The sequence below is a fragment of the Eptatretus burgeri genome, chromosome 5 (genome assembly GCF_056783735.1).
Source record: "Eptatretus burgeri isolate ZD-2024b chromosome 5, Ebu_testis_v1, whole genome shotgun sequence".
Lineage (NCBI taxonomy): Eukaryota > Metazoa > Chordata > Myxini > Myxiniformes > Myxinidae > Eptatretus > Eptatretus burgeri.
This window is the reverse complement of record NC_140965.1, coordinates 113,069,781-113,095,640: the sequence shown is the minus strand read 5'-3', so window position 1 is coordinate 113,095,640 and position 25,860 is coordinate 113,069,781. Positions and strand designations below refer to the sequence as shown.

Here is a 25,860-nt window from a genome sequence, read left to right as displayed (position 1 = left end):
CGAATCATAACTGCCGTAGAAATGGAAGTGACAACATCGCGGTCACACCTTGGCGATCTTGCCAGCGTATGCCGACCTAAGAAAAATGTGTCTAAAACGTTGGGGCACATCAAATACGGTATGAGTAAGTTTGGTATACGTGAGTAGAACGCTAAAGCACGCTATCATACGTCGTAGTAAGTAGAGTACGTCAAGAAATTTTAAACATGTTCAAAATTTTACGACGTACTCGGCGTATGACACACGTTCCGCATGCGATGGGGATAAGTTTTACACACGATATGTGGACGCTTACACACGTCCACAAAGGCTACTTATAAGCTACTCATAAGTCGAAACACGTCGCGGTAATGTCTTTTTTACGCGAAACTTATTTCTAACTTATGTTTGACGTGCTTTGAACCAATTCTTTACGTAGTCCCAACACACATCGGCGTATGTAGACGTATTCCAATGACGTCTTCCGGTCGACAAAAAAAAAAAATTAACGTGTTTCTATCTTACAACTGCCATATAAAGACGTGTTCCCAGCGGTTTTGGGAATTGGTATATAAAAATGCTGCTCATAAAAGGGGAACCCAACAGTGTTTTCGAGTCCTTTTTGAGTCGATGTCCATGTCAGCAGTAACAGTATCAGTGTCAGTCTTAGTATTAGTATTAGTATTAGTAGTAGTTTGTTCATGTTGGCAGTAGTAGGTGAGTGTGAGGGGGAGGGTGTGGGTTATGATGGATCGTCCTTGCGTTTAACGATTTAAATGATAAACTCAACGATTTAAATGGCTGCATCTCCACTATTGAAAGTAGACGCTTGCGCTCAACAATTGGATTGTTTTTACACTCAACGACTTTTAAACGGTACCACTCAACTATTTTCATTGTTTACAATGAACGATTTAAATTGCTGTCACTCGCCTTTGTTTTTTGGCGCTGGGGTTTGGAAATTTTAATCGTTTCTTCTGAACGTGTTAAAACGCTCAAACTCGACTATTTTAAATAGACGCTGCCGATGGACAATTGGAATCATAGCCAAGCTCGACATCGAAGTGTGAACATCCTCGTCATGCCGAAGAAAAGTTTGAAGAATGCTGCAAATAAGTGTCCTGGCCGTGGCCGTGGACGCTGACGCAAGGACGATCCATTATACCGACGTCTTTCAGCCTATGAGTAACTTAAAAGTAACGTCTGTCGATGTGTGGCAACGATCGCGTAACGTGCCAACAACACGTTAATCATAGCTTAGAAATAAGTTTCGGGTATGCTAAACATTACCTCGGCGTGTCTCAACTTATGATTAACTTACAAGTAGCATGTGTTGACGTCTGTCAACGATCGCAGACCGTGCATACAACTTGTGGCCAGCGTAGCGGAACGTGCGAGTCATACGCCGGCATACGTCGTGAAATTTCAAGCATGAAAAAAATTGAGGACAACCGAAAAGTACAACGTTTAAAGCCAACGTACAACGACGTATGGCAGTGTTCTTCAGCGTGCTCTCAATGTTATCAAAACTTACCCATAACGTATTCAACGTGTGCCAGCGTTTTAGAAAAAAAGAATAAAAAAATCGGCATACGTTGGCTAAAACGTCAAGGTGTGACCCGGCCTTCAGTCACACAGCTGACCAGCAAGTCAACTTGTGTACCTGCAGCACTCCACGAGATGCTAAAGGCTATGGTACTTTCATCAATTGGCTTCTTTTCCATTTCTCATGCCAGGAGCGTGATGCCCTTGTCTCCAACTCTAATGGCATTGTCATGGATAAGGAAGTGAATGCGGCTGGAATATATGCAGTTGGGAAAGCGCAGCAGAAGTGATGACAGGCCACAACTACACTGACATCAAGTTAAAGCGTAAAGACAGAGTTTACCTCTACCAGTGGTGCAAAAAGTCAAGCATTGGTCTGTAGACAGGAAGTAAAAGTCAACACAACCCTCCTCTTCATGCATGTGACATGTCGTCAAGCACAAAACCGAGATGCAGGAGTACCTGCACTTAGAGTCGGGAGGCAGCTTCCATCCCTATTTGACAAATGATTAATTTGAAATCAAAGGTGAATGTTCATCTGGAAATTTCCCAGAATGCCAAATTTGTCGTTCATCTTTTGCAGAGCGTGCATTGGCTCAATCACACCACATATGGTCAGGTGTGCAACACATGTGACATGTCCTCAACAATTATGGCCCTGCATCCATGATTGTTTTCGATGGAAATGGTTGCACAATGTCCACCAGAGAAGCAGTGCCGAACAACTCAGAATGCCTCAACAGACATCATCTTTGAGATTAGTATGACAACCACCTCTCATAAAGCTTTCTTGGCAAGCGGCAAGAACAAAGAAAGGCTTATCACTAAACTCATCATCAAGTTTGAGGGCATTGGTGTGGCAAGCAAGTGGAACACTGCAGATGCCAATTATCTTCGTGCTCAAACTGCAATGACAACTGCAGCAGATGATTAAACCAGACCTGTTGTGGTCAAAGCCACTGACAATGATTTGTTGGTCATGCTGACTGCGCAGGCCACAACTGGTATGGATCCTGCATTCCATGCTCTTCAGACTTAATCCAATATCTGTCGACAGCATTCAGTAAATCCAGCAATTAATCAGTTCCACAGCAAGGCTCATCTCAAGTCCATATGTGCCATTACCGGTTGCAACATGGTTTCAATCCCATACAACCTGGGGAAAGGCATTGGCCATTTTGATAGTGGAAAGGAGGACTGGGGGAGGGGAGGGGGCTGGGGTGAGGTGCTGAATTAATTTTATCAGCCTGGCTCCACTCACGATGAAGTTGTGTGCGTAGGTGAGCTATTTCTCCAAAAGATGGATGGGGTAGTTTGGTTTACGTCTCTATACAAGCATTGTTACAAGTGGTACATGAGAGGCAAGTCAGCAGAACCTCAGTCTCCTCAGCTGGGTTCAAACTGGAAAGCTTGCCCCAACTTGAGCAGTTGCAACGTACCACATACTTAACAGTGCAATCACGGTCAAGGAAGAGTTGTCTCCAACTGAGGTGGGATGCTATTTCCGGTGTACACTGACCGACAAGTGGCACCAGATAGGGTACTATGCATGGTATCATGCGGGTGCAAGGCAAGCCGTGGGAAGAAATGCAGTTGCCGCAAGGTTGGCCTATTCTGCACTTCCATGTGCTCTACGTGCATTGGGCAAACTTGCACCAATACCTGTCCCACTGATGATTCTGAAAACGATTCTGCTGATCTATGGTACGAGTATGTTACACTTTCCAGTGATATTAGTATTACTAGTTTTGAAAATGTACCCCAGGGGGAGAGCATACATGGACACGTAGGGGAACCGAAAATAGTTATTTCTGTAGACTATGTGTAGATAGTCCTTGGCCCCTTGTCTAAGGATTCTTCAGGTGGCATGTGTTGAGGTTAGTTTGTACTTCTTCCCCAGTACAATCCCTCCTTTACCCCAATGGTCCATTCCCTCCGAAGGAAGAGAGATAGAGATAGAGATAGAGATAGAGATAGAGGGGGGAAGGAAGGAAGAGAGAGAGAGAGAGAGAGAGAGAGAGAGAGAGAGAGAGAGAGAGAGAGAGAGAGAGAGAGAGAGAGAGAGAGAGAGAGAGAGAGAGAGAGAGAGAGAGAGAGAGAGAGAGAGAGAGAGAGAGAGAGAGAGAGAGAGAGAGAGAGAGAGAGAGAGAGAGAGAGAGAGAGAGTGGGAGGAAGGAAGAGAAAGAGAAAGAGAAAGAGAAAGAGAAAGAGAAAGAGGGAGAGAGAGAGGGTGGGGGAGAGGGAGAGGGAGAGGGAGAGGGAGAGGGAGAGGGAGAGGGGAGGGAGAGGGGAAGGGGAGGGGGAGGGGGAGGGGAGGGGGAGAGGGAGGGGGAGAGAAATAGAGAGGGAAAAAGAGAGGGAAAAAGAGAGGGAAAAAGAGAGGGAAAAAGAGAGGGAAAAAGAGAGGGAAAAAGAGAGGGAAAAAGAGAGGGAAAAAGAGAGAGAAAAAGAGAGAAAAAGAGAGAGAAAAAGAGAGAGAGAAAAAGAGAGAGAGAAAAAGAGAGAGAGAAAAAGAGAGAGAAAAAGAGAGAGAGAAAAAGAGAGAGAGAAAAAGAGAGAGAGAAAAAGAGAGAGAGAAAAAGAGAGAGAGAAAAAGAGAGAGAGAAAAAGAGAGAGAGAAAAAGAGAGAGAGAAAAAGAGAGAGAAAAAGAGAGAGAAAGAGAGAGAAAGAGAGAGAAAGAGAGAGAAAGAGAGAGAAAGAGAGAGAAAGAGAGAGAAAGAGAGAGAAAGAGAGAGAAAGAGAGAGAGAGAGAGAGAGACTGAGCAGTGGATGGACAAATGTCAAAAAGCTTGTCCAGTGAGGAGCTGAGTGTGCGAAGAGAGGGAGGGAGCCCATAGTGTGAAGGAAGGCAGAATAAAAAGCCGAGAACATGGTTTGATTTGTGGGGAGATTCTTGCCGTAGCGTATCTTCCATGCAGGAGAGGACTTGCCCACTAGGTTTGGACACCTCAGAGGCACGGTTGCGCATCTCGTCATGCCACATTGCCACTCCACTGCCCATCTTCCCCACCCATTTCCCCTGAATTCCCCAACATATTTGGATTAGCGCAGCCCTGTTGGGCTGTGTGAGGTGAGAGGGGGGGGGGGGTCAACACCACTTTTCTTTTCTCAGTACTTTTCTTTCCTTCTCGAGTTCTTCTCCCCGGATTGAATGATGGCCATGTCCTTTGTGTAAATAAGATTGTACAAGAATATGTGTTATGGTTAAATCAGCTGTTTTGTGCCTTTTGCTTTCTTGCTTGTAAATACTCACTTTTTAAATGATTGATTGTGTGTGTGTGTGTGTGTGTGTGTGTGTGTGTGTGTGTGTGTGTGTGTGTGTGTGTGTGTGTGTGTGTGTGTGTGTGTGTGTGTGTGTGTGTGTGTGTGTGTGTGTAATAAATAACTGTTGGTTGTTATTTCAAATCTGTTTCAGTTGTCCTTTCCTTCATTGGTCCGACGCAGTGTACAAGTAAAGTTAGACAGGAGGTTGTACCCCACTCGATTTGCTCCATTAGCCTGTGCTGCACATATCTCTTCCGCTCGGCAGAGGGTCACCAGGTGTGGTGCTGAGGGCATGGCCTCTAGTTAGGTTGCCTTGCCAATAGAAAGATGTCGCGGAAACTTCAAAGTGTAACCCTGCTAAGCCAATAGTCTAAGTTAAGCGGCTACGGCTGTGTAAGAACTCCAGCCTGTTGGACCACAGAGTTATCTGTGGTCAGCTGTCTCAGGACCGCATGTTTGGGAGAAACTCGAGTGCTTCCCCTCATGGCGAGCGCTGAACACTCGGGCCATAATATTATGTTCCACCTCCCATTTCAGCCAGTTCACCGCAGCCTGCGTTTCCACACACGAAAGTGGATCACAGTTGATTGGAGAGTCAGCAATTGGGATAGTAACACCACCCCCCCACCCACGACATCCAACTTAACAGCTGGTGGATGAGCCCGGTACAGCCACTCGAAGTAACCGACCCAGTAGGCGTTCACTTTGGTCTCCTCTGTAAAGAGCCCACCACCCTCCGCTCTAACAGCAGCACACCGAGGGATGGGCTTGGAGGAACACAATGCACGAATTCCCCTGAAAGCAGGACGAGAATCACTTGAACACAGGTGATGCTCTACCCTCTCACAGATTCCTCGCACATCGGCCTCCTTGTCCACCCTCAGCACACGTACAGATTTCCACCTCAACTCCCTGAACAGCTCAACTCTGCCATTAAGCCTGGCCCTGCGACTCTGGTTAATGGTATCCAGTGTTCCTTAAGAGACAAAATTCTTCTTTGCCCTACGGTGAGTTCCAAGACATCCACCGACAACATCAAGGATGGTGGTCTTAAAGGCACTCCACAACTCTTCAGAATTCCCCAAAGCACCCAGACACCCAAATGCCCACTCAGCCTGTTCGCAAACTCCTCAGCTACCCTCTCATCCTTGAGCTTGCCGACATCCAGCCCAGGCTGGGATGGTACCATTCTCCAGGATTTAAGCTGCAACTTCAGAGCTGCTACCACAAGCCTGTGGTCGGTATTGAGGAAATGAGCACTCCCATAGACCCTCCAGTTCCGGATTATCCTTCAGCGACCATCAACGAGCACATGGTCAATCTCCTTCGCCACACCACCAGCATTAGAATAACAAGTCCAGCAATGAGCTTGTGGGCAGTGAAACCATGAACCAGCCACCCTAAGTCTACGACTTCTTGCAAAGTCAAGGAACTTCGTGCTATTCTGGTTTACAGTTCCAGACCCATGGGGACCAACACACGTCTCATAACCATCACTATCCGTTCCAGTCGATGCAATGAAATCCCCCAAGATGGGAAGTGTATCTCGCCTGGGGCACTGATCAACCACAGACTCGAGCGTGGCATAGAATGCATCCTTCACGGTGAGATCACTCGCCTCAGTCAGAGCATAACCTGAGACCAGGGAAATGACACCCAAGGAGTGACGAATCCTTTGCCTCGTAATACGCTCGTTGACCGGTGTTACAATTATCATTGGAGTTAGCTTATTGGACACAGCGACAGCAACTCCTTGGGCATGGAAACCATCAGAGCGACCAGACCAATCATAGGTGTAACCACCCATGATCTCGCCACTATGCGGTCTCCGAACCTCAGAATGCTGCAATATGGATGCCCAAACGCTTGAGCTCAGGTGAAAACAGAAAGGTGATCATCCTCTCTTCGGGATAGGACATTCCAGGCACCCACCCGAAGGGACCGCCGTTTGGTGGACGACATTTCAGCACCACCCTGACATGCACTATCGCAATCTGACCCGGGAAGATTACCCTGTGGTTTTTTCCTTGGGATTGCCCATGATTTTTGAGGTTTCCCTGTTCAGAAAGAAGAGGTGAAGATCATCGATCTTGCTAAACATATTTGAGGGGAAGGATTTGATAACATGGAAGAAGAAGAAACAGAAGAACAGAAAAAGAGTCCCATGGAGAAGAACTGTCCCCTGAAGAACGTGTGATCCAGCCATCTTGTCAAGAAGATGATGAAGAACATGATGAAAAGCCAGAAAACCAAAAGTAACAACCCAATTGCTGTCGGAGCTCTCCAATGTAACAAAAACTGTCCAACAAATTGCTGTACGAATATATATTTTTTGTGGAAGGAAGCCTGAAGTTCAAGTGGGCCATAGAGTTATCTTTAACTCCCAACACAGAACTTCACAGTGAGTTAAACAGAAGACAAAGCTGTGAGTAGCTCTGATTTTGTAAGGAAAGACTTGGATCAACAGAGGATGCCTAATTTGCAGTTGGCTTTTGAGGTCAGTTTTGTGATGTGATCAGCTCAGGTGAGGTCATGGCTGATGGCGAGGCTTCAAAGTTCAAGAGACTATGACCTATTCTAGCGGATATCCAAGGAAATACACAGGTGGGATATTTTGATGATCCTCCCGGCACAACAGTGCGAGACCGAGAGATTTGTCAGGATTGAAAGACATGCTCCATTCATCAGAGCAGCATCCTATCCAATCAACTGCAGATCAGCAGAGAGTGATGTAGATGATATCCATCTGTTAGGAGGAAGAAAGTAATACATTTTGCAGATGAAACATTGTCATGCAACAGAGGGTATTCCAGAGCACCAGAGAGGTCGGTTATGCAGATGATGAACAAGACCGGGCACACGACAATGCATTGGTGCAATTCAGCCCCCACCGGGAAAGCAGAGGAGAGGGTTGCACTGATAGCAGTACATTGACTGTGCGAATGGAAGAAGTCAGAAAGCTCGGCACAAAGGAGGTCTTGTATCCCACATGCTTGACAAACACAGCAGAATGCCAGAAGTTTCCAAAAATAAATGGCATTTTGTATACAAATATGAAAGATAAAACAATAGCAAATCTTTGTCATAAAATAATAACAGAGTGTGAGAGGGAGAGCTTTGAGGTTTAATGTGATGAGAAAGTCTCGGTTGTTGTCAAACAATCCATCTATATAATAATCCACTCTTCCCTCACGAGATGAATTTCTATTGCCTGGGAGAACAATGGTCGGGGTCATCTGCCATTCTCCATTTACGAGATTACATTTCCCTCAGTTCCTTTTCGGGATGGTCAATATTACCCCGATGAAGGTGTTCATTCTCTGACGGCTGATTGCCATTCCTTCATGGAACTCCATTGACTCAGACCTCTTCTCAAACAAGATATTCTGAAACTGTGTAATGAGACATTTTCTACTGCGTGTTGATATCAAGTGTAATGCCAGTCAGATGCACATGTGGGACATTCTCATTAATGCAAGCGAGTGACTCATGAATATGGGAAAGACGTATTTCGGTCTAAGATAAACAGAGCGTGCACGCACACACAACTCCAAAGAATAAAATAAAATAAAAACATGTACAAAATCGAAGACAAAGTTCTCGAGTGCTTGGATGCTGAAAACAAACTCAAAATAGAAATGACGGCAAGGAAGATTAAAAAAAACTGAGGACGCAAACAGCAGGAGAAAACAAAACACATGTTTGAGAGTAACCCGAAGAGGTTTCACCACAAATTAGGAAAACAAAAGCATAATATGTCAACTCCCCCTGAAAAAGAAAAGCGAGAAAATTTTGGAAAGGAATTTTTGAAGATCCAAAAGAACATAAAGAAGCAGAATAGATCTCAGACTTTAAAAAGAAGAAGAAGCAACATCAAGAGGAAATGCCCCGTGATTGTTTATGAAGAAATTTTTTTTAGAAAACTACATGGTATTCATAGAACACATACCCTGTGCAGTCTTGAGAAGGACTTGGTGCGAGCCAACTCTTGTTTTAAGGTTGTTTTTTTTCTTTGATCTAATTTGGCTGCCAGACCACATGACCCATGACATCATCTTTATCAAACCATATTCCCCATGGGTCGTTGATCAATTCGTTAAATTTTGCATTGATTGGATAAGTGGTTTCTCCTACGAAGATTTTCAAAGATTTCCCCTAAGGATCCAACATGGCTGCCAGACCATGTGACACATGATCAGGGGTTTCCTTAGAAGCCGGTTACCGGCGACCCGCAGCCGTCTACTCAGAGAAAAAATGTCAAAGGTTGCCGCCTACTTCAGCGCGGATTTTTCGATATTTTTTTTCGATTTTCCTTAATGAATGCTAATTCATCTACACTATTATTATGTAACACTTACTTCAGATTGCTCACTGTACTCCACCATGTACAGTATCATCTCCCTATTAAGAACTAAGGTATGGCCCAAATGTTGCTAAAATACCTCTCTTTTAAAATGCTTAGATACTCCATCTTCCAGACACCTTGGTGTGCCCTAAACCATGGCCTTAAATTAATGAACCCTGTTTAAAAGCTGCTTGAACTAACTAAAGAGTATAGCTGAATTTCAGTCAACCAGTCAGTCAGTCATTATGTTAATGCAACTACATCCAGTATGGGCTAACCAGCTGTTTTTGTGGAGTTTTCCACCCCAACAGCATGATAATATGAGAACTCTTTCATGTCAGAAATCATGCTAGAATGCATCTCCAGCCATCTAGGATCCTCCAGCTTACAGGGCCCTAGGCGGGCTCTGGACCCTGGCCATACAGCTGCGCTCACTTCACTCGTGGTGATGGTAACCTGCTACTTTTTAATGGTAGCCTCCTACTCCAAAAAATAAGGAAACCCCTGCATGATGGTAATTTTAATGAAAATCCAGTTCAAATTTCCAGTCAATCGGATGAAAATTGACAATTTGAGAAATTTCAGCCCGTGTTGACCTCAAAAAGAATTGGTAGTTGAATTCAATGACCAAATGTGAAAATCCTCTTCAAATTTCAAGTCAATTGGATGAAAATTGATAATTTTAGAAATTTCAGCCTATGTTGACATTTTGGCCGATGTTGACCTCAAAAATAATTCGTAGTTGAATTAAATGACCAAATGTGCAAATCCTCTTCAAATTCCAATTCAATCGGATGAAAATTGACAATTTTAGAAATTTCAGCCCGTGTTGACCTCATAAATAATTGGTAGTTGAATTCAATGACCAAATGTGCAAATCCTCTTCAAATTTTAAGTCAATTGGATGAAAATTGACAATTTTAGAAATTTCAGCCCATGTTGACCTCAAAAAGAATTGGTAGTTGAATTCAATGACCAAATGTGCAAATCCTCTTCAAATTTCAAGTCAATTGGATGAAAATTGACAATTTTAGACATTTCAACCTATGTTGACCTCAAAAATAATTCGTAGATGAATTAAATGACCAAATGTGCAAATCCTCTTCAAATTCCAAGTCAATCGGAAGAAAATTGTCACTTTTATAAATCTGGTTATGTTGACCTTTTGGCCTATATTGACCTCAAAAATAATTGGTGGTTGAATTCAGTGAGGTGATATGAAAATTATGTTCAAATTTCAAGCCAATTGGATGAAAATTGACAATTTTAGACACTTGGCCTTTTGACATATGTTGACCTCAAAAGTGATCGCTATATCACATGGTCATGTAACATGTGGTAAAGTCTCAATTTCCTCTGCTGAACAGTTTCTGATGTACGCTCTTGTCAAAATGCAGACACGATGCATGCCATACGTACGCATGTACGCACGTAACTGATTGCTTCACCCTGCTTTTCGCTTCGTGAGCGCAGGGTAACAACTTCAAAACATGCCAAACTTTAAAAGCCCAAGCCCAGATGGAATTCTAAATTTCTGGTGAAAACAACTTGATGCTCTCCACAATCACGATGCCAGGACATTCAACGAACTGATCCAACCGGTAAAGGCAGTGGATGAGTGGCTCATCAAAGGAAACACATTTCTCATTCTAAAATTTGAAGAAACCCAACTTCCTCACAAATACCAGCCAATAACATGCCCACCAAAAACAAACAAACTTCGAACAGGAATCATTACAGAAATGATGCACCATCACCTAACACAACAAGGAGGTTTTGAGGCAGAACAAAAGGAATACAAGAGATGTTGTTATGGAACCATTGGCCACCTACTACTGAACAAGGCTATACCTGAGAATTACAAGATACGAAGAACCAAATTGTCCACCGCCTGGATCGACAATCGGAAAGCTCTCAACAGTGTCGCACATTCATGGATGATAAAATGCATGAAAATATACAAAACCAATCCCCAAATGATCACACTGATTGAGAAAGCAACAGCGCTCTGGAATACCACATTGATATTACAGCACCCGGAAGGAAATATCGAAATACCAGATGTGAGGATATGGAGTGGGATCTTCCAGGGAGATGGTTTTTGCCCCCTCCCCCCTTTTATGTCTGGCTCGAGACCCACTGAGTAACCTCATCAACAAACAAGGGCACGGATACACTCCAACAACCAATTTCAGAACATCCAAAGAAACAGGAAAGGTGACGCATGAGATCTACTATACATGGATGATTTAAAGCTCTGTACCAAATGACATAAGAAATGATAGAACAACTAAAACCATCAAAACGGTTCTCTGAGGACATTCAAATGGAATTTGGACTAGATAAGTGCGCCAAGTGCACATTTGTACAAGGTAAACCAACAAAAACGGACAACATAAAAATTGACCTTGAAACAATAATGCAGCAATTAGATAACGAAGCATCATACAAAGAGTAAAAGAGGGCCTCCAAATATGTCACAAACAAATGCACAAAACAATCACCAAAGGATACCTATGTACAACGAAGCTGATCCTGAAAATGTACCTCTCCCCAAGAAACAAAATCAAAGCCATAAACAAACTCACAGTATCCGTGTTCCAATAGAGCTGTGGAATAATAGACTGGCCCCATTCAGAAATAAATAACTTGGACATCAAAACAAGAAAACTCCTTACCATCCGCAAAAAACCAGAGCATCCCGAGAATGTACCTGCCGAGATGAGAGGGAGGGAGCAGCCTGATGGAACTCAACCAGGTGTACAGAGTGACGAGTGTTGGACTAGCTGAGTATGTGAAATGCTCAACAGACTGTCGGATTCAATTTGTAAACAAACATGAACACAAAAAAACTGGAAAAGTATCCCTAACTCACCGAGCAAGGAATTTACAAAAACAGGTGCGAATAGAAGATGCCACACAGGAAAATGAAACAGCTACAAATACAACCCCAATGATTGCAAAAAAGACAAAATTAACATATAAAAAGAAATATAAACAAATATACATCAACAACTGCGAGAACGACAAAAGAGCAGGTAAATACAAAAAAATAGGACTAGGCATCCTGAAGCTCACATGGATCAGGAACAACAGTCACTCGAACGCCCTGCATGCCGCCTTAGACCCTGATTTATTTTATTGAATCGTGTGAACAAACTTTGGTACATCATGGGTGATGATGGTTATGGTCAAGTTTCATTGAAATTGTGTGTGTCGTTTCAGAGAAGAGAGCAAACACCTATTTGGGGGGGGGGGGTGGTCAAAACCACCTAGTACACCCCTTTAATAACTGCAGATTTTGATGCGGTCAAGGTTCATCGAAATTGTGTGTGTAGCTTTGGAGAAGAGCAAATACCTATTTTGTGGGGTCAAATTCAATCCACCTCCCTCCCGTAGATCCCCTTAATGAATGCAGATTTTGATGCGGTCAATAAGCCGTCGTTAGGCATCAGATACGAAGCTTTTGGCCAAGTTTCATCAAAATCGTGTGTTTGGTTCAAGTGATAATGATTGAAGTGTTTACGGCCTGACTCACTCATTCACTCACTCACCTACGGACACTGCTCAATCTCAGAAGCTCACCAGACTAAAGACCAGGTGAGCTAAAAAAATAATTGGACCGAGTTGGGATCGACAAAGAAGGCTCATTGGAGGTCACTACACCAACGGGTTTAAAAAGATGGCGGGATTGAGCCAGACGGACAAGTGTGGGTTCTGCAAGATAGAAAGAGAAAGTACTAGTCACCTGCTTTCAGGATGCAAAAAAACTATTATCAGAACAACTGTACACATAATGGCAGAACAAAGTAAGCAAAGTGATTCATTGGCATATCTGGAAAAATTTCCCAGTTCCCAGTTCCAGTACCAGAAAACTCATGGAAACATGAACCAAGGTCAATCATTGAAAATATGGATGTCATTCTCACGTATAACCTGATGATCATTGAGCGTGAACATAGAAAACAGAGCCTTGTGACCGGAAATCATTCTCAGGAACAAAAAGGAAAATACAGCATTGCTGATTGAGATATCAGGACCCACTGATTTTGGAATAAATAATGTGGAAATCAAGAAAATTACCAAATACCAGGACCTCAAAAATAAGATCAAAAGATCTCAGATGCTGAAGAGCATCAAAATTGCACCACCAGTGATAATTGGGGTAACAGGAATAATAAAGAAGAACATCACTGAGATTTTGAAAACCACCCTCAGGAATTTTACCAAAATGAACTACAGTTTGAGGCAGTCCGGGGTTTAGTCACGATCCCGAAAAGAGCCTTCAGAACAAAACTCTGAGAACAACGAAGTTGAACAGCTTGGTCCATGAACTGTGATCCCTCACCGAAGCGAAAGTGGATACTTTGAGTCCTGGGAGGACTTCGTTCCATCTCCTTAAACCAGCAAATGGAGATAACAACACACGCAAACACACACACACCTCACCAGCAATCCGTCTCATCTGGGTTCGTTCGCCAATGGTGTCAGACACCGAAAAACTATTGTTCAAATGTGGTGTCGACAGGGGTTATTGCACACTGAAGAATGGTCTCTTTCAGACAAGAATGGAAAACCAGCTGTCGCATCTGCATTTTTAGTTTGTGGCCAATAAAGATCCCATGGATCCAAGAAGAAAAGAAAAAAATAAAGAAGCAAAAATATTGAAAAACAACAGGCCCTCTTATGCCGGTTGGTACATTGGCCAAATTCTCTTTCATCTTTCAGTGAATGGGAACTCTGGGGCACATGTATCACAATCATTCCATGCCCAACTTTCCTTGCTCAATGAGTGTTCTCTTTGCCTTCAGCACTAGATTATGGCCACCTAAACCAAGTAAACGGGTTTAGACCATCAACTCACGCTCCATCTTTCAAAGCCATTAACCACGATTAGGGCACTTGGTTTGTGGACATTCACGTCGCATCGATAAAGTAACAATTTCCATTGTTTTTACCAAACAAACTCCAGAAGCATTCCTGGCACCACGTGTTGAGTTGATCGATGATAGAACGCATCAAGAGGAACCCATGGTCCTGGATCGCAGTTTCAAATCCCATGTACAATGTTAATTTGCCAATTAAATTGAAGAGGATGTGGAAGTTGGTTCCACAGACAGGGATAAAAAAAAAGAAGAGGAACAAATGAGTGGAGGTGAGTAGTGATCCTGGATTTAGGAAGTTTCACCAGAAAGGGGTTGATGGTGGACTGTGTGAGCTCTGCAGAAACCTGAGGGGACAAAGCATGGACAGAGCAGTGCGTTGAAGGATAGAAAGGAGGCGGTAGAAGACAGAGAGACCACCGACCTGTCTGTGATGGGAAAGTGATCCGACAGAAAAAACAAAAAAACGTTAAGCAACGTTTTAATATGGCATTGATTTGGGCTTGCATCATTTCAAAGCCATCGGTAAAGTATGAAAACATTGACTTTTGCTTTTAAAGGACATGGACAGCAAAAATTTTTTTTTAAAGAAAATCAAGTTTATAAATCTCATGACTTTGCAAATCAATGTCATATTAAAACGTTGCTCAACATTCCTCCCCCCCACCCCCATCACAACAATGGTTACCTCATAATTTGTGACAAAGTAGGTGTCAGTTTATTTCCGCTTGGCTGTCACTGGCCTAAATGTCACTAGTCTCTGTGAAGGTGATTGTCGATCTGCATCGGAAAACAAGACATAGACAATGGATTTTATCAAGGGACAGGATCCAAGGTCAGGGCTCAAATCTGAAAGGGACAGAATCCAAGATCAAGGGTCAAATGTGGGTTCATCAACGGTGCAACTTAATGGAGCCTTTGATTATTCATTCGTCATTGACCCAGTCCCTTTGACCTTTGTCAAAGACTACGTAAACGGTACATCCATATTGTCTTGTTTTGTTCCGACGTGAGCTGCACATCTTTTCCCGTGGCAGTAAACATACTCTTATCGACATTTAGTTGATAAAATCCATTAACGCTGGCTTGCTGGTGCCACCTGGGGAAGTAAGTTGTGGGGATAATTGCCCAGACTGCCTGACCTTTTTAAAGTAAACTACCAGGACAGTAATTAACTTTTCCCACTGTGATATTTAAAGGCCAAATAACTATCCATCTGTTGTTGTTTTTATAAATAAGGAGTTTATGATTTTAATAATGGTGAAGTCCTGCGTCGTGTTTGTGGAAATGAAACCCAGGATGGTTGGTGTCCATGTTCACAAATTTTTGCTAAAATCTGTACAATGAAAAAAACTGTCAAACAGACCTTGGTGAAATGGCCTGGATCATTCAAATTTAGTGTGATTATGCAGCACTCACTTCTATCCAAATGACTATGGCCTGGACTGGGGATAGCATCAATATTCACAAACTCGCCTCCGAGAAGTCTTGCCTTGGTTTGAATCCCGGTGTTTCGCAGGCAGGGTGGTCCATCAATGTGTATGCCGTCGCTCGGATGGACATTAAACTGGGCATCCCGTCTGCTTGCATTAGTTGGTGGTTGTTAAAGACCCCACAGTGTCCTTCGCGAAGAGGAAGTGAGCCATCGCCAACACCCCGGACAAATTACAAATTCCTGCCCTAATCTACGAGGAGCACTGTATCAGTGCCATCACCACACCCCTGCAAGAAATGATGTTAACCAGAAGCCACGTACTCCATAGTTTTCTTCTGGATTCACCTTAGCCATCCCATGCATCGTCTCCTGCCCCCTATTCCTCCCCACGCCCATTGTTTGTCCAAGTCTCCCGCTATTTTGTCCTTCAACCCTGCTGTTTGTGTGCTCCCCCCTCTATGTCTGCTGTTCCTTTTGTTCTGTTACATCCTGATCCATTCGATGTTCTTGCCCCTCCACAAGCCTCGACTTTGTCTCCAAAAAAACCAATCAATGTCCAGTTTTATATGTTGATATCATAGCTTCCTCCATGAGAATCGGTGCTGTTTAAGGGAAGCCAAATAAAACAAAGATTCCTTGGCAATGGAGAATTATCACCTGCCAAACTTAGCTTCCCATTCTGCCAGCCATTTGTAGAATAAATAACAAATATAGATTAGTTAATCAAAAAACATGCAATTATATTCTCATTAAATGTTGTGTATAGAGGGGCAGCTGTCTTTATTATTCAAAGGCAGGAGGGGGTGGGTGTGGGAGGGTGGTTTGGGGGGCTCACAAATGTCGCAGTCTCCCGGTATTGCGATGATGCAGGGCGTGCGTGGAGATAGCGACGGGTGTGCTAGGAGGTTTTCTTGGGGTCAGGTCATCAACTTCAGCATGGGGATTAGTTATGGGGGCTGGGTTGATCAAAATGCATCATGTGGTGGTGCAGGATTGCACCCTGGTAGGTAAGCTTCCATTACCAGGGGAGCTGGGCTCCTGGTCTGTGGCCTGCTTTTCCGGTTTCGCCGAGTCGGGTTTCTCCTGCCATGGATGGTGTGGTCAGCCATCCAACAAATATCTAATAAGTATTTATTTGCATGAGGCATGTCATATACGTATAAAAGCCACATAGAGTGTTTGGTACAAACCAGTAACCGCTTGTAATTGAAGTCAGGTGATACTCATACCTAACCTCAATAAATAACTGCTCTTTAAATTGTGGTGTCTCCAATTTTGTGAGATGAAGCACTTCTGCAATGTTTTCGTGAAGGGGGGGAAACATATTTCGTTTGGTAATAAAAGGTTGCCAGGACAATTGAGGAGTAATGGCACCAAGTCACATAACTGATAAACATACAAGGTCAGAAACTTTTCAAATAAATTCATGCAGGTGGGGGAGGGTGGCATTGGGGTTAGTGTAATTCTAAGTCTCTCTGTACTCTTCCCACACTCCTCTACCCCATCATCTGTTTCTTCTCCTTCCCCTCCCCTTCCTATTCTAAATTTATCCCCCACTAACCCATCTCCCCAACAAACACCCTTTGTGGAGATTGCAAAAAAAAAAATTGGCCATAGAGCAGAAATCAAAACAAAGTGTAGCTTACTTAATACAATTTGGAAAAACTAAGAATTTATAAATTTTTAAATAAATAAACAAACAAACAAACAAAATGAAATTGCTCATTGAGCAAGGAACTGCCAGAATAACTTTGTCATATCTCCATGATCTCTGAAAAAAAAAACCTGGAAATCAATTTGGGTCTTATAAGTCGATAGTGCTACTGTTTAATGAGTTATAGCACTTAGTTTGGTCATGATCATCACTTGGAAGTCAATCGGACTTGAAATGGCGTTTTTATCGCAATTTGAAAGTTTTGACCCGACCCCCCCTGACATTCGACCCCCGACCGCTAAGAAGGGTGTTGGTGTGACACCCCCAATGAGACATATGGTTGGATGCAGAATTGGACGATGCACATTTTGGATTTGGTTTGACGTCGATACGACAATTTTAGCGGACATTATTGTGAAAATAAGAATTTCGGTTTTTCAGTGACCTTGACCTTTGACCTAGATTCACCAAAAATGACAAGTATCTAAGTTGGACCATGGCCGACATCTGTACCCAGTTTGGTCATGATCGCTGAAACGGTGTGGCTGCTACAGGGTAAACAAACACACAAACAAACAGACAGACAGACAGACAGACACACAGAATGACACACAACCGACCAACATAATTGCCGAAATCAGAAGGATTCCGGCAATTAATAATTTTTTTTAAAAGAGAAGCAAATTGGCCCGTTTATCATTTCCACCTGAACTGATGGCTCTTGACATTTCAGAACCCTGGTTCAAATCCCATATTGAGGTACTCCGTGTACAGGGTGTTTCAAAAAGAAGTGGAGGATTTGAGCAGCCATATATTCTGTCGTTTCTAATGCTATACCCTTCTCTCTTGCAGGTTATGGTGGTGGTGGTATTCCATTTCTAACAAGTAGCCAGTGGGATCCGACGTCAACTATGATGTTCACAGTGGAACAAAAAGTGAAAATCGTGATTTTGTGGTTTGAGACAAAATCCAAAGTGCGGGTACGTCGACGATGCTGTCGGTATTACAATGTTCATACCCATAATGGACCTTTCAATGGGAACATTCAGCAGTTTGTGGAGCACTTCCAAGCACATGGAAGCATGAAAAATCAAAATAAAGGCAACATTGGCCACCCACCAAGTATTACCAAGGACCAAGGAAACATTGATCTTGTGGAGAGATTCTGCTATCGAGAGACCAAAGAAATCCCACCATCGGTGTTCCTGAGAAGTGGAGTTCTCAGCCTCATATCTGTGTGGTGCAGTCTCACTTCTGAACTCAAGCTCAACCCCTACATCATATCTGTAAGGCATAAACCAACTCTGAATGACATGGCAAGCCGAGTAACAATGTGTGATTGGTTCAGTGACTGAACAGAAAGGTACCCCCATTGGATCAACTCCTTGTGGTTCAGTGATGAAGCACCACTTCCATTTCAATGGGAATATCAACAATCACAACAACTGCTGGGTTGTTGAGCCTCCTGAAGTTGTGTCTGAGATGTCTCTCAAGGGCCCCAAAGTCCACGTGCTTCTGTGCAAGTTGAATGCCAGATGGGGTGATGTTGGGACCGTATTGGATCGAGGACACCAATGGTAAGATAGTGACGGTCAACGGCGAGCGGTACCGCAATGCCTTACGCCAATTTCACACTGATCTCACTCAACTACTGTCTCCAAACCAACTCAGACTTGCATGGTTCATGCAGGACAGTGGCCCACTGCACACGACAGGTGAAACCATCGACTTGCTCCACCAGCTGTTTGGAAATCGTGTCATCAGCCTGGGCACATCGCACGAGTTGGCACCCCACAGCCCAGATTTGAATCCATTGGAGTTTTTTTTCTTTTGGGGTGCTGCCAAAGGTCAAGTTTATGCCAACAAACCTCAAACCCTGGCTGTCCAGAAGCAGGAGGTGGAGGACTACCGTCAGGCTAACACTCCAGCCACTTGCAGACGAGTTGTGGAGAACTTCGGAGTCAGGATCAAAGCGTGCTTGAACAGAGGCGGAACACACATTGAAAATGTCAATTACAAGCAGTATAATGAGTGATTTGAAAATGGCATGGTGTATGCTTTCCATCAATGCATCACCGAACGTAATGCTTTTTGTAATTTTTCTGCAATAAAACGTTTGAACAGTCCACTTTTTTTTTTTTGAAACACTGTATAGTAATTTACGTGGGATTTCCTAATAATGTGGATCCATTGTCTGACAATTTCCGAGTTATTCATGTCAAGGTACGACGACGTCTAACATCCCCACACGCGATTTATGGAGAAGCAACACAATTAGCATCAAGATGACTGTGAATAAAATAAACAAATATAATGCATTCCAGTTGAGGATAAGGCCACAAAGAGAAGCTGCACACGAATTTCATTTGGATCAGGTATGCTGCTGTGGAAGAAAATTAAATAAATAATTATATTCATTTTATTCCCAATTATGTTCACTTGTTGCTGGTACTTTTTCAAAATTGAACAGTGTGTTTTGATCAGAAAGAGGATCGTGTTTGATATTGCTTCTGTCTTGCATTTCCTTCTTTCCAACGCGCACGTTTGTTGTTGTTGTTGTTGTTGTTGTTGTTGTTAATAAATTGGTCTCAGACTTCGACAGAGAAGAACTGAATTTCTTCAACACTGCAGACGAGAAAAAAAAACTGCACGTTTGCAAGAGCACTGATCATACGAAGGATATAAGTGCCGGGCCAAATTGCTGTTGTAACAAATGGGATGGCGTACCGAAGGATGAACAAACGCTGTTAACGCTGCAACAACACACACTCGTGTCGCCGTGTCAGTGCTCTGCGATAAGGAAAGCTTATTTCTTCGACTTATTTTCACTTTAATTTTCAGGCATGGCATGTCTTTTTATTAATTTCAATCAAAATCATTTTACCAAAATAATTTCAAGCATTATTGGAAACTCTTCCAGCTTAAATTTAGATCCGACGGGATGATGACACGTGGTTTGAAAGACATTGCTAAACCTTTCATGGCCGTTCTGATGAGCTACATCTCCTAATGAAAATTAAACATTATCATTGCCATCATCATCTCCATGCTTTTTGAAGAAAACGAGGGGATATTGCAATCAGCTCCATCTGTCTGTCTGTCCGTCCGTCAAACTATCCCTTCTGAAACGATAATGCAGAATTTCACCAAACTTGGTAGTTATGGTCACCACGTGGCAAAAAGGTACAAGAGCAGTGTCATTTTTGGCCCTGCCACCTGGGACAGGGTTAAAAGGACAAACACTGAAAAATGCAATTACAGGAACATTTTAAAATGAAACTTTGGACATGCATGAAATATGCAACAATTTTTGGGGATATGATCCCAGAGGGTGGGATTAGCTTTGCAACATTCTTATAAAACAGAAAATACAACAAACTTATGGCCACTAAGGTCAAAACAGGAAAAAAATAACAAGAAGGGCACTCGTTAGAGCACATACCTCCGCCACGCAATGCCTCATCCAGTCGGGTCAAATACATTTTTGAATTATCATGTTATGTATCGTTTTTGGCCCAATATCTCAATGGTGAAGAATCACTTTGGGAATTAAGTAATTCTTGTATCTGGATCTTCAACAAAATCAAATAAATTTGTCCTTGTCACACACAACCTGCATACCAAGTTTTGTCCGAATCTATGTACAACTTTTTGAGATATTGTGCTATACATCATTTTTGGCCCTATCTCTCTATCTCAATGGTGAAGAATCACTTAAAAAAAATTATTGGAGCCGGACCTTTACCAAAAATCTAATCAGTTCGTCCTCGTCACAGAACCAACCTGCACACCAAATTTCATCTGAATCTATCCACAACTTTTTGAGATATCCTGCAAACAAACAAATAAAGAAAAACAGACAGACAGACAGGGGTGAAAACATAACCTCATTCCACCTTCGGTGGCAGAGTTACAAATTAACTACAAATTTGATTTAGGTCATTCCAGGTGGAACTTGTTGCTATCTTTCAACTTTGCTTCAGGTGGGAAGCATGGGGATTTGTGACGGTGCGCCATCGACTTTACTGTCGTATTAACATTTTAATTAAATATTATCGAGGCCATCATACTAATATTAACTCCAATCCCCTTCCTCCAGATAAATACAACCAATCACGTTGATACACAGATTCATGATTTCATGCTTTCCGTCCCATCGCCCTGTCATATGCATGGATTTTTCTTAATCCGATAAGAGTCCGGAAAACCGCCAGTGGCACGGTATAGCCTCTCGATTCTTCGTTACATTTTGCAATTGCATAATGTAGGGGGAGGTGGGACAGACGGAGAAAACCTGTGAATGTGTGGTGTGAAACTCAAGCTGCATAAATTACGTACGAGGGTGGTGAGGGATACGATAATGGTCTTTCCATTCACCGTGATGGAGATCGCTTGGCCAGAGTCCAAGACCGTGATGGAAGACTCTCCAAACATGTCACTGAAAAAGCAGAATTGCCAGTGTTGTAAAAGAAACATTTGGTGTTTTATGATTTATTAACAGATAAGGTTATGTGTCCATCAAAAACAACCAAGGCACAGAGGCATCACATCCTTAAAATTAAAATTTTGGAATGCCAATCAACTACAGTATTTCATTCACTTTCACCATGGAAGAATATGCCAAAAAAAAAAAAAAAACCCCAAAAGCCCCAAAAGCTCAGTCTGAACACTGTTCTACGTTTGAATCTCCCTGAAGAAATTGTGGCCAAAGCTGCAGTTGCCAATGTTCTATAATACTACAGTGGGGGCTCTTGCATGTTAAGCATGATAATGTACCATACCCTACTTCTATATACATCGGGAATCAATTCGAGGATGACGTTGAACATCCGAAGGGCCAGTCCATAAGCCTGACTCATACCCCATCAAACCACCCGGGGTGGAAATGGTGCTCGAGTGTCAGAGTCAACAAACCACAATTCACCGCCTGAACCTCACCTGCTCTTCACGACAATGAAAATGCTGTCCGATATCTGCTGCCATTTGGTACAAAGTGTTAACGAATGAACCACAGCCGTGTTTGTTGCCGATGACGGACTAACACTCTCAGAGGAATCGTGGAAACGGTTGTGTATCAATAATGTCTCAATACCTTTTGTGATGCATTGTCATTTCAAATTTCTCCTGAATTACGCAATGTTTAACCAGACGAGGTGGTGTAATGGTTAGAGCGTCCACCGAGTCTGACGAGTTGGCGGTTTGAATCCTGGCTTGAGTCATTCCAAAGAAGTACATGATGCCTCCTTGCTTGACACTCAGCATTTAAAAAGGAAAGAGCACAAATAAACAACCCTAGCGCAGGCTTTGATGGGCCCAATGGTCTCCTGCATTGAAGTGCCTTGTAACAGAACTCCAATTTATTTATCTTGTTTATCGACCCATTCATGTACTTGGACATGTTTTTAAAAATTTTGATCCAAAATTTAAAAATGAAAAATAAAAAAATTTTAAAAGGGAAAGATAAAAGGGAAAACAAGAAGAAAAAAAAAGGAAAGATAAAAATAAACAAATACATTTTTTTTAAAAAAAAGCAAACAATGTTTTTCACCCTTGATTTCACCAACATGCCACATAACTGCTGCACATGGCAATAAATGCTTGCTTGCTAAAACGAATGTCTGAGGACTCTGGGAAAGCAATGGAAAGAAGGAAAGATTCCTAAGCATAACACGACCAACCTTTTATTCAGACAGGAAGGTAAAAATAGAAAAATTGGGGTCAAAATAAATTGGGTTCAGAGATCAAGAGCCGAGACGTAATGTTTTGACGCGAGAGCCTCGATGTTAACAAGCCAGTAGCTCTCTCTCACTTAGTTCTGGCGCATAATGATATTGTTATGGATCTGATTGAAGGCGTAAAATGGGGGATATATTTGCATCGTCATTTCATAGTAAGTTAGCATAAATATAGAGCATTTCCCTTAAACTATAAAAATATGTCGAGCACATATTTCGAAAGATCTGTGCGCACCAATGTCTGTGTATAAGCACTGCCATTCTACACTCCCGAGATTATCGAACCTTCCCTGATGGTGAAGTTTTAATATAGCCGATCAAGGGCAACACCATCTTGAGTGTTCTGTTTATTTTACTTTTGTATCAACTTTTATTAAGTACTCCAGTGGACATTGGTGTCACTGTAAGGAAGTACTATTGCTGCTTCATAACAATTATGGTCTGAACATAACAATTATGGCGCTCAGTCTGAACACCAAGCAAAAAGGGCAGGGAGAGAGAGATTTTGAGAGAGAGAGATTTTGAGAGAGAGAGATTTTGAGAGAGAGAGATTTTGAGAGAGAGAGATTTTGAGAGAGAGAGATTTTGAGAGAGAGAGAGAGAGTTTGAGAGAGAGAGACAGATTTTGAGAGAGAGAGGGAGATTTTGAGAGAGAGAGAGAGATTTTGAGAGAGAGAGATTTTGAGAGAGAGAGATTTTGAGAGAGAGAGATTTTGAGAGAGAGAGATTTTGAGAGAGAGAGATTTTGAGAGAGAGAGATTTTGAGAGAGAGAGAGAGAGAGATTTTGAGATTTTGAGAGAGAGAGAGAGAGAGATTTTGAGATTTTGAGAGAGAGAGAGAGAGAGAGATTTTGAGAGAGAGAGAGAGAGAGAGAGAGAGAGAGAGAGAGAGAGAGAGAGATTTTGAGAGAGAGAGAGAGAGAGAGAGAGATTTTGAGAGAGAGAGAGAGAGAGAGAGATTTTGAGAGAGAGAGAGAGAGAGAGATTTTGAGAGAGAGAGAGAGAGAGAGAGATTTTGAGAGAGAGAGAGAGAGAGAGAGAGATTTTGAGAGAGAGAGAGAGAGAGATTTTGAGAGAGAGAGAGAGAGAGAGAGATTTTGAGAGAGAGAGAGAGAGAGAGAGATTTTGAGAGAGAGAGAGAGAGATTTTGAGAGAGAGAGAGAGAGAGAGATTTTGAGAGAGAGAGAGAGAGAGATTTTGAGAGAGAGAGAGAGAGAGATTTTGAGAGAGAGAGAGAGAGATTTTGAGAGAGAGAGAGAGAGAGAGAGAGAGAGACAGAGAGAGAGAGAGAGAGAGAGAGATTTTGAGAGAGAGAGAGAGAGATTTTGAGAGAGAGAGAGAGAGATTTTGAGAGAGAGAGAGAGAGAGATTTTGAGAGAGAGAGAGAGAGATTTTGAGAGAGAGAGAGAGAGAGAGATTTTGAGAGAGAGAGAGAGAGAGAGAGAGATTTTGAGAGATTGAGAGATTGAGAGATTGAGAGATTGAGAGATTGAGAGATTGAGAGATTGAGAGATTGAGAGATTGAGAGATTGAGAGATTGAGAGATTGAGAGAGAGAGAGAGAGAGAGAGAGAGAGAGAGAGAGAGAGAGAGAGAGAGAGAGAGAGAGAGAGAGAGAGAGAGGAGAGAAGAGGGGGCGAAGAGAAAAATCAGGTGAGAACAGCTAAAATTTCAAAAAATTTTCGCCAAGTAACAAAGACAGAAAGGGGGTGAAAACACAACTTCCTTCACTTCTGGTGGCGGAGGTAATAGCCTGGTATCCAGAAGAGGCAAAATTTCTATCCAGCTAAAATCGCAATGGAAGTTTCTTCATGGAAGTTCCCTCACCTCAGCAGGTTGACGGCCTTTTGTTGGAAATCCTTTTCGCTGCATTGTTCGAGTGGTGCAAGCAGATGGCCTGTAAAAGGAAATCAGGAAGTGAGAATTTACATGGATATTCCAATAAAACAGAATTTGATGCAATCTCACTTTGGAGTGCATCTTCATTTACACTCGAAGCTCAGCTGTCATTCATTTTCGCCTCTACATAAGACAGGTTGTTCAAAAAAGACCCAGACAACTTCAGTTGTTCATATATTTAGAACTACAAATTATTTATTTTTTTTTGTCACACATATTTTGTCATGAAACTGGACTCGTGGGTTAAGAGATTCAATGGATTAGTTGTATTCCAAACATGCAAATTAGTACACAAGTATTGTAAACCCCGAGCTGTTGTGATGCAACCAACCACCACTCCCCCAGTGGAAGGAGGAACCGGCCCCATGATCCTGGGGATGGAAACGCTGAGTTTGCCCAGACTGGCAGGAGCTCCACCGGACAGCACATCATCATGCATGGGGAAAGTGTAGCCTGTCCATCACATCCAATCGAAGCAAGGTCGATCACCTCTCTCGGCTCGACCAGGCCTGAACTTATCTTGTTACTTCCAACACCGAAGGTAAGAGAGGTTACGTTTTCACTGCTTTCTGTCTGTTTGTTACTTGCAAAATCAAAGATTTTTCGAGTAGATTGGTTCGTCGATTTCGTTATTGTTTGTCTGTCTGTTTGTCGCCTCCAGGTCACAATTTTAAACCGATCTTCACGAAACTTCACCACATGGTAGAGTTTATCAGAAGGAAGAAGCCTATTGTTTTTTTTTTTTTTAGGTCAAAAGGCAAAAAGGTCAACACCTAAGGTGGGATTTCTAAAATCCTAAATTTTCATTCAATTGACTTGAAATTTGAAGAGGATTTATATTTCAGGTCACTGAATTAAACCTGCCAATTATGAGGTCAATATGGAAAAAAAGGTCAACATACGCCAAAGGTCAACAACTTTGGTGGCGTTTCTAAAATCCTCAATTTTCATCCCATTGACTTGAAGAGGATTTATATTTCAGGTCACTGAATTCAACCAGTGAATTATTTTTGAGGTCAACAAAGCCCAAAATGTCAACATAGGCCCAAGGTCAACAACTAAGGTGGAATTTCTAAAATCCTCAATATTCATCCCATTGACTTGAAATTTGAAGAGGATTT

General features: G+C 42.5%; 1 protein-coding gene across 2 annotated transcripts in view; it reads right to left on the bottom strand.

Moving 5' to 3' along the window:
* CPSF3 (cleavage and polyadenylation specific factor 3) overlaps positions 1-25,860 on the bottom strand; it is a 93,314-nt gene that overhangs the window by 5,943 nt on the left and 61,511 nt on the right. For both annotated transcript variants that reach the window (XM_085883373.1, XM_085883372.1), the window contains exons 16-17: positions 24,668-24,737; positions 21,445-21,544 (exon numbers count right to left, since the gene is read on the bottom strand). In XM_085883373.1, coding sequence (XP_085739499.1) covers positions 21,445-21,544; positions 24,668-24,737 — 170 coding nt within the window. The remainder of the gene's footprint in view (positions 1-21,444; positions 21,545-24,667; positions 24,738-25,860) is intronic.